At 37.5% G+C, this 9,815-nt stretch overlaps 1 protein-coding gene and 1 long non-coding RNA gene across 2 annotated transcripts in view; one reads left to right on the top strand and one right to left on the bottom strand.

Moving 5' to 3' along the window:
- Positions 420–2,288, top strand: LOC109846382. Its single transcript, XR_002248473.1, has 3 exons — positions 420–534; positions 1,786–1,890; positions 1,978–2,288. It is a non-coding gene; the product is annotated as an uncharacterized LOC109846382 (long non-coding RNA).
- LOC109846243 (GDP-L-galactose phosphorylase 2-like) overlaps positions 4,507–9,815 on the bottom strand; it is a 15,682-nt gene continuing 10,373 nt past the window's right edge. The window contains exons 6-11 of the mRNA XM_020415466.1: positions 8,324–8,384; positions 8,187–8,246; positions 7,856–8,098; positions 7,597–7,782; positions 6,912–7,166; positions 4,507–4,921 (exon numbers count right to left, since the gene is read on the bottom strand). Of these exons, the coding sequence (XP_020271055.1) occupies positions 4,688–4,921; positions 6,912–7,166; positions 7,597–7,782; positions 7,856–8,098; positions 8,187–8,246; positions 8,324–8,384 (1,039 nt within the window). The 3' untranslated portion in view covers positions 4,507–4,687. The remainder of the gene's footprint in view (positions 4,922–6,911; positions 7,167–7,596; positions 7,783–7,855; positions 8,099–8,186; positions 8,247–8,323; positions 8,385–9,815) is intronic.

The following is a 9,815-nucleotide window of genomic DNA, read 5'->3' on the forward strand; positions in this document are numbered from 1 at the left end:
CCCTTCTCCTCCGTCGCCCTCCCATTCCTTATCCCCTCCCCAGCTAGATTGATTCTCCCTCCCTCCCTGCTCCCTGTCGATCACCACCACCGTGTCCCTCACCTCCAGCCCCAGCCCCCTCAGCGGCGCCGCCGTCTCGAGCACCGACGCCCCGCTCGTCACCAGAACCTCGACGACCAAGCAAACCTGCCCCCGCCCGTCCCCAATTTTGATCTCCGCACCACCGTTGTCACCTATCGCCACCTAGATCACAACCTCTCTCGCCGCCGACGACCAAGATCTGATAAGAATTTCCATTTATCGTTCTTTTCAGATGTTCTAGGGTTTAGAATTTGAGTTCTTTTTGAAAGATTTCTTATTTTTGAAGGTGTCGATAGAGGATCACGAGGGGACGGCCTTGATTAAATAGTTTATTTTGTTGCAGAATGACATTCGTAAAAATCCTACTTTTAGATCACAGTTTCACGAGATGTGTGCTAAAGTTGGAGTGGATCCTCTAGCTACTGGGGATTGGTGATTTCTATTATGAACTAGGTCTGTATTCATATCTATCTTTATATTATAAATTCTCATCAGATTAATCTTCTAGATCATGAGCTTTGTTTTAATCACAAGTTGATTGTTCATGGTCTTGCTACTGTAAATCTTGGGAAATTCTGTCCGAACTGAATATGCATAGGAACAATTATTTTCAGTTTTCCATATGCTCAGAAATCAGTAAAATTGTGCATTACTATTTGAATATTTTATTATTAAGCTTTTGTTAACCGATTCTGTTATTTCTTTTCCTTAGAGGTGTTTATAACTGTTGTGAACTTCTGTTATATTAATTACATAACTCGTTCTGGGGGAATAATTATGAAGCTGTAAAAAACAGTCTTGGATGGGTATGAAAATTTGTAATTGGTAAATGGTGATGTAGTTCTGATAGATTTGTTTCTCTTTGAGTGCAAATGCACATGAAGGTTTTTGATTTATGTCTAAGTTTTGTTTTATTACTCGCTGCCGCTGCTGTTGTTTTATTTCTATTTTTCTTTTATTATTATTCTTGCTGCTGTTTTTTAAAATTTTAATTCCATAGGCCATACCTTGGAAAATCCAACTCACCCCTTGACAGGTCTCAATGGTCTATATTTGGTTTTTGTTCCACTTTCTTGTGCCTTTCTGGGGTATTATTTTGCAGCATAATAAAACTATGCTTCTAGTCTAAAATGAGGCCACACATCAAAATCATAACTTCTAATGAAATCCATAGCTTGAATTGCCGAACATTTCACCTGAATTTTTTAGAACTAGTTGCTTATATGTTTATTCTTTATTGTATGAATATGCAATCTGTCCAGATAGAGCATGAAAATAATTAGTGGGTTTTTATTGCTTTAGAAAAGCCCTAAGATTCCTTGAGAGTTAACGCGATGGTTTTTAAGAAATAAATAGCTGTCCTGAAAACTCTTCTAGCCATGCCAGAAAATGGAATTGGGTTGTTTCCAGATGTTGGGTTTGCTTACATAGCTGCTCAGAGCCCAGGATCAGGGGCAGTAGGTATGTTTTTTATTTTTTAGGACAGGCCATAGCCAAGTTGATACACATTTTAAGTTCTTTTACTTGTTTAACACAACTCCTCCATCCATTGCAGTTCTTATGCCATTCACGTTTACACTTCTTTTACTTGGTCCTTACTTTAATGTTTGATAATCAAAACACAATGAGCTTCTTGGTTAAATGTTTATTGAATTCTCTGTTGAATTTATCTTCATGGATATGTTATTTATTATTGTTGTGCAGCGCCTCAATGATTGTCCGTCGTTGAATGAGATTCTTCCCGAGTCGATATTCATAGCTATCTTTAAGTTGGCGTTTGACGAGCATGAAGTTCATGGTGGTGGAGAGGTATATATGACGTGATATATATGTATTTATTATGATATTTTTGATATATATATATATATATCTTATGTGGAGTGATAATCTTTTCAGGTTAGAGGAGGTACTCCCGTAGGGAGCAGCAGTACGATAAGACGTTCTAATGCAGACGACGTTGATAACAAGGATGCCAACAACGACGATGACGGGGAGTGAGTGAGACTTGTTCTTATATTTATGTAGTTTTCAATTGTGTGAAGACATATTATGACTTTTGAATTTTACCTATATGTAATATATTTGTGATTTTATTGCGTAGTGAATGAATATTATTTGAGCATGCGAGATGTATTGTGATTGTGATTATATGATGAGTATTGTTCGATATTGTGGATTGACGGATGAAATTGGATGAGTATTCATTTGGAATGTGAATGTATATCATGGTTGATTTTATGATATATTGTTAAATATTGTCATTGGATTGATGTTGATACAGGCTATAGGGAGGCTACCAGAAAATTATTATTATTTGCATAAATATATACATTGGCGACGGATTTTCCGTCGTCAATGCACATTGGCGACGGGGTTTTTCTCGTCGCCAATGCTTAAAACATTCGCGACGAAAAAAAACCCGTCGCTAATGTTTTAAACATTGGTGACGGATTTTCCGTCGCCAATGCGCATTGGCGACGGGGTGATCCGTCGCCAATGTTTAAAACATTGGTGACGGGAAAAACCCCGTTGCCAATGTTTTAAACATTGGCGACGGATCACCCCGTCGCCAATGCGCATTGGCGACGGAAACCATCCGTTGCCAAAGAAATTCGTCGCCAATAGTTGTCCGTCGCCAATAAGCATTGGCAACGGGGGACCCCGTCGCCAATGCTTATTGGCGACGGATTTATTAGCGACGGATCCGTCCCCGTCACCAATGTGTATTGGTGACGGATTTTGGAGTATTGGTGACGGATTTTCCCGTCACCAATACCCTGTTTTCTACTAGTGAATGAACTATCTAGAAGGATCATTTCCTATTTTACATACTTAGTGTCCTTATGAGGTCTGGAAAATTTTAGAAAGCGAATTGGTGACGTTTTGAGAAAAGACTGACTACTTGGAATGGAAAAGACCAATCTAGAGGTGGAAGATTAACACTGATTAACTTTTTGTGTCCTCTTTACCAACATCTTGGATGTCTTATTTTCTGTTACCTAAGTGGGTTTGTGACGGGATAGATAAGAATAGAAGAAGATTTTTTTGGATGCGTTCTGATGAGATTAAAAATGTTTCTAATTTAGTCAAGTGGGGTGAACTTCGTAAGCGAAAATGGTAAGGAGGATTGCGGGTTTTAAATATTAATGTTATGAACTTCTCCTTGCTTGGGGAATGGCTTTGGAAGTGGCTGAACAATGATGAGATTCTCTGGAAACTTATTATTAAACGTAAGTATTATATTGATTTTGACTTTCTAAATCCCAAATGTCATAAGAAGCTTGTTTCTCCACTTTGGAGAAGTATTGTCTTTTTAAGATATAGCTTTTCGTGTAGCTCTAAGGCCCAAGCACGTGTAGGCATTAAAACATTGTTCTAGAAGGATAGCTGCGCTAGAGATTTTCTTCTTTCCATAATGTTTCCCAATCATTTTGCTCTTGCTTCTGATCCTTGGGCCACTATTTCTTCTCATCAACTTCAGGTGGGGGTGCATAGATGTTGGAGAATACAATTTGTTAGACAGTTAACTGGGTTCTGTGTGCTGTAGTTTTGGTAATTAAGAAGGCTAATTGATGTGTTGCCCTTGGATCTTGTTCCTGATAACAGAGAGTAGGGATTGGGGAGCTCATAGAAGTTTTCAGTCGCGCTCCCATTATCAATTTTTGATCGATGGTGGTACTAAATATGCACATTTAGACATTTTAGAAATCCCCTGTTCCTTTGATGGTAAATATATTTGCTTGCCTTAGATCGAGGAAGTTAAATACAAAAGAAAGATTGATCATGAAAAACGTAAATATTGATCCTATATGTTCTTATGATCACCATCTCATATAATGTCCTTATGTTAAATCTTTGTGGAGATCAACTTTGCATAAATTTGCTCTGTCGGGAGATATCTCATCGTTAACTGATCTTTGGACACATTGGAGATTTGATGTTATTCCACCTGAACATAAGATTGAATGGATATCTTTGTTAGTTCGGGCAGTTTGGAAATAAAGGACCAATGTGCATCTACCAGGAAAAAAAGTAGACATGCTCTTGTAATTTTGGGACATACTAATCATTTCTCTTAATTTTGGTTTGGTCATTCATTTATCATTGATCGCACAAGAAGGGCTCTTACTCGGAGAACTAGAAGGATGATTGCCGATGAAGCAAAGGCAAATGAAGAAGACAGAGGGAACTGTTTGTAGGAGATGATGGAGAGGCAAATAGGGCAGTTAATATTGCTCGATATGATGCAGCTTTTGTTGAAATTTCAAATCCACGTTCTAGAATTGATTTTGTATCCTATAAATATGGGGCGTGGATGGTCATATAAAAAATATGCAGGAACTACTGCTGTTCAGTTTATATCCATGGAGTTGGGGATATGAACTCTATACTTTTACAACCAGGTAATAGTAGCAGGCTCAAGTCTCTCATGAGATTTCCATCCTTATTTGCAATAATAATAATAAAACAATTACATACACACACTAGTTCCATTAATGCACAGTACAAAGAAGGAACATAATCACAAAGGAGGAAAAAAGAAGAAACAAAGGACACAAATTATCACCACATTGTGAACTTTCACATGTTATGAGTCTACTTTCTATCAAATTTTCCCTTGAAATAGGGCATTCAAGATATTTTCCTGTAGCTCTCGGTACTTCTCCTCAGATAAGGATACTAGAGACAAGAAGCCCAACATACTCTCTTCAGTTGCCTTGCCGTAGTCTTCCCTCCTCTTCAACACCATATAACCACTTAATTCCCATACAGCTGGGTTCACTTGGTTATCCATAATCTCTTGGCTCACCTCCCCTCGAGATCGTTTCTCGGCATAATTCTATTCATAACTCAAACAAATATAAGATTAAGATTACAATCTAGATATGGAAAATGATATCAATAATGAAAAAAAAAAATCTTATATATACCCCTTTAATCATGTATGTTTGCAAAACTACCTTCTAACTCACAGTATTTGCAAAACTATCCCAAATCATCAACTATGGGGGAAAAAAAATGCCCCCTCATTTAACAAATCAATTTGATAGGCTAATTCATAGCTGCAATGCGAAAATTTCAAAAATAGTCAAATACTTAAAATATTCCAACAAAGTTGATAATTTGTTGATTTGGGAGATGTTATTTTCCAAAGTTGATAATTTGGGGGTATTTTGGCAAATACTCATGATTTAAGGGGTATATTGCAAAAATGCTTAATCCGAAACAACCTGAAGGAAGAGGAAAACTCGCTTTCCCAAATCAGAGATGAGAACATTGTAAGGATGGTTGTTATCTTGCAAGTAAATACAAGCATTGGAGATAGTAGCTGCTAAGTCTTGTATGCTACTATTATCACCACATTCGAAAGCGATGCCTTTTACAGGATAGTTTACAAGTCGCAGGACTCTCACTCCATTCCCTAATGTCGTTACGGTATCAGTAATAGCCTTCTCTGCTGGTAACAGCATTGGTAAGTAAAAAGCCTGTTTTCATCACAAATCGCACAATCAACTGTTAAATTTTATTTCAGTTAAGGGGTTTTTAATATGTCCCTCAAATCATGCGCATTTGCAAAACTACCCCAAATTTCAGTGTTTGTAGAATTACTCCCAGTCATCAACTTCAGAAGAGAGTATCCCTCAAATCAAACAAATCATCAACTTTGACAGGCTAATTTGCAACTACAATGTAAAAGTACCTACAAAATAGTCAAAAGTTTAACTCACCCCATCCAACAAAGTTGATGATCTGTTGTTTTTAAGATATTGTTTTCTTAAGTTAGATGATTTGGGTGGTAGTTTTGCAAATACTGAGATATGGGAATACTCATGAATTAAGGGGTACATATGCACAAAAAAATTGTTCAGGTAAATAACTAATAAATTAGATATATTCTTTGGATTGTTCAGTAACCTGAAAGTGTAGGTGATTGATGGTGGCAAAAGCACCAAGACTGTTATAGCCTACTTTGAAGTAAGGACTCCCAGCCTCTCTTGACAGATAGAAAGCAAGCAAGAAGCTCTCTTGATCAATCCTTTGAGGCAACAAGTTTTTTATGCGAGGAATCAAAAGGACGTGGCCATGACCAATAGGGCTAACCTATAGGAAAACAAAATATTATTTTCTTTTCGTTCTTTGTCAGGTATAAAAACTTGAAAAGGTTTGCACTGACATTGATTGCAATGAAATTTAGCGGGTCTGATTCGGAGATAGGAGAATCATGGAAATATTGGGCCTTCTCGTTCTCACTTCCCTCAAACCTAAAGAGTGCTTCTTCCAGCCCAATTTTCGTGAAGTTGAATTTTGCTTCGTCAAATGGTTGGAGAACCTTGTCAACTCTGAACTCAGTAGGTCTTTTCTTGAGGTCCCGACCTTCAACCAGCTGAGTTATAAAACCATATTCTCCTGGAATGACCTGAAGAGATAAGGCTAACCGTATGTAATTATGCTTCGTTTTCCTGAAGACAATTAGGAGGAAATGATAACTGAAAAATGAACCTCACCTTCCTTTCATAGGTTGTGATATCATAGTGGAACAAACCTCTACGCAGTCGGTCGTCCCACTGCACTTAATCACGATCATTAGAGATATCAGAATTAATATAGAGAAGCCCCCGTTTAAGTGAAAGTTCATACTAACCTTCTGCAGAAGTTTGTCAAGAAAGGATGACTGCACTTCTCCATTTTCAAAATATAAAATATTCCAACAAAGTTGATAATTTGTTGATTTGGGAGATGTTATTTTCCAAAGTTGATAATTTGGGGGTATTTTGGCAAATACTCATGATTTAAGGGGTATATTGCAAAAATGCTTAATCCGAAACAACCTGAAGGAAGAGGAAAACTCGCTTTCCCAAATCAGAGATGAGAACATTGTAAGGATGGTTGTTATCTTGCAAGTAAATACAAGCATTGGAGATAGTAGCTGCTAAGTCTTGTATGCTACTATTATCACCACATTCGAAAGCGATGCCTTTTACAGGATAGTTTACAAGTCGCAGGACTCTCACTCCATTCCCTAATGTCGTTACGGTATCAGTAATAGCCTTCTCTGCTGGTAACAGCATTGGTAAGTAAAAAGCCTGTTTTCATCACAAATCGCACAATCAACTGTTAAATTTTATTTCAGTTAAGGGGTTTTTAATATGTCCCTCAAATCATGCGCATTTGCAAAACTACCCCAAATTTCAGTGTTTGTAGAATTACTCCCAGTCATCAACTTCAGAAGAGAGTATCCCTCAAATCAAACAAATCATCAACTTTGACAGGCTAATTTGCAACTACAATGTAAAAGTACCTACAAAATAGTCAAAAGTTTAACTCACCCCATCCAACAAAGTTGATGATCTGTTGTTTTTAAGATATTGTTTTCTTAAGTTAGATGATTTGGGTGGTAGTTTTGCAAATACTGAGATATGGGAATACTCATGAATTAAGGGGTACATATGCACAAAAAAATTGTTCAGGTAAATAACTAATAAATTAGATATATTCTTTGGATTGTTCAGTAACCTGAAAGTGTAGGTGATTGATGGTGGCAAAAGCACCAAGACTGTTATAGCCTACTTTGAAGTAAGGACTCCCAGCCTCTCTTGACAGATAGAAAGCAAGCAAGAAGCTCTCTTGATCAATCCTTTGAGGCAACAAGTTTTTTATGCGAGGAATCAAAAGGACGTGGCCATGACCAATAGGGCTAACCTATAGGAAAACAAAATATTATTTTCTTTTCGTTCTTTGTCAGGTATAAAAACTTGAAAAGGTTTGCACTGACATTGATTGCAATGAAATTTAGCGGGTCTGATTCGGAGATAGGAGAATCATGGAAATATTGGGCCTTCTCGTTCTCACTTCCCTCAAACCTAAAGAGTGCTTCTTCCAGCCCAATTTTCGTGAAGTTGAATTTTGCTTCGTCAAATGGTTGGAGAACCTTGTCAACTCTGAACTCAGTAGGTCTTTTCTTGAGGTCCCGACCTTCAACCAGCTGAGTTATAAAACCATATTCTCCTGGAATGACCTGAAGAGATAAGGCTAACCGTATGTAATTATGCTTCGTTTTCCTGAAGACAATTAGGAGGAAATGATAACTGAAAAATGAACCTCACCTTCCTTTCATAGGTTGTGATATCATAGTGGAACAAACCTCTACGCAGTCGGTCGTCCCACTGCACTTAATCACGATCATTAGAGATATCAGAATTAATATAGAGAAGCCCCCGTTTAAGTGAAAGTTCATACTAACCTTCTGCAGAAGTTTGTCAAGAAAGGATGACTGCACTTCTCCATTTTCAAAATACTTGCTCCTGTGAAGCATAATGTGCACATTTTAGGGGGTAAGGCTACACAGCATGCTACTATCTTTAGTTGAATAGAAGATTTGAAGAAGCTGAACCATGATAAGTGAAATGGAGCAAGGGTGGTTGAGTCTGTGGTCACGCATATTGATTCCAATTTATGTTATGGTTACAAAAGCAGTACCAATGCTGAATCAGGAGGCTCCAAGGAAAGGTGAAACTTGGGCTATTTGAGAAATGGCCAACAAATTACAAGGGCATGGCTTGCATGCTTCATTAATTGCTAATTTGTGATTCAGTGGGACAATAGTGATCGTACCATAAAATGTTATCTAGCTATCATCATTGTCTATTTCCCTTGCACCATTGAAGGACGCATTTTCATGGTATTTCAACTGATAAAATCTGTCATCTTATAATTGTTCGTCACTCAATAAAGAACATGAAGAAATCAGTGTAAATTGTTAGTCATGTTGTGACTTGCAAGTTTATACTTCATCAGTCAGTTGTTCATTTTACAAGACACGAAGATACAAGGAAATATTCTAGTGTTAAAAACACATTATAAATGGTAGCTTCTTCGTCAACATGTGTTCAAGAACAAAAATAATGCCTTGATCTTGAGGTTATTTTTCTTACTTTAAAAAAAGTAACTCGTGCTATGTACTGAATGAAGAGTTTTCCATGTTGTGCATAAGTCATAGGTCATGAAAGAAAGTAGTCGCCAAACACACTTCTTTCAAAGATCAAAATTGTTCAAATATCCTTTGAAAAAATTAATCCTTCCAACAAAACTTTTCTTACAAACTACTGAACTGGATAGACAAGATGAACGAGTACTACAGTATATAGTCTCAAAGGACTAACTCACAATACAAACCTACACTCATGGTCAGATAATGGAAACATGTACAGACCATAAAAAAATTACTAAAATGTATGCCATACCAAAAAGTTAGGCATGTAAAAAAATTCTTCCAATGCAAAGGAAAATACACCAATAACACAGCAACGTCACAGGAGTGTACGATGGCCACAGATATAGAACGACATATTATACCTACACTATATATAGCTAATACGAAACTACGCCCGGTATACTAGTACTAATTATCATATGATACTTACCTACTACCTAAGCCCTACTCACACGTACCTACCTATAGCCACATACAACTAGAGACCGGAAGGAGAGAGAAGACGAGAGCGAGAGACGAGAGAACGAGGAGAGAGAGCAAAACTCTGTGTCACCTTAAGTGGATAGCCCGCAAAAGAGTTGTCCACCCAACACTATTTTAATCGCACTTCATCCAATACCCCCCTAACGCCCCTAAAAAAGGGACTCCTTGGCATGATAGTGAAACCAGGTTTTCTTATATTCACTAACCATGAGCTATCTAGGTAAGTTTGGTGGACCATCCAACTTACAGTTGATAGGAG

This window comes from Asparagus officinalis, chromosome 6 (assembly GCF_001876935.1).
Source record: "Asparagus officinalis chromosome 6, Aspof.V1, whole genome shotgun sequence".
NCBI classification, from domain to species: Eukaryota; Viridiplantae; Streptophyta; class Magnoliopsida; order Asparagales; family Asparagaceae; genus Asparagus; species Asparagus officinalis.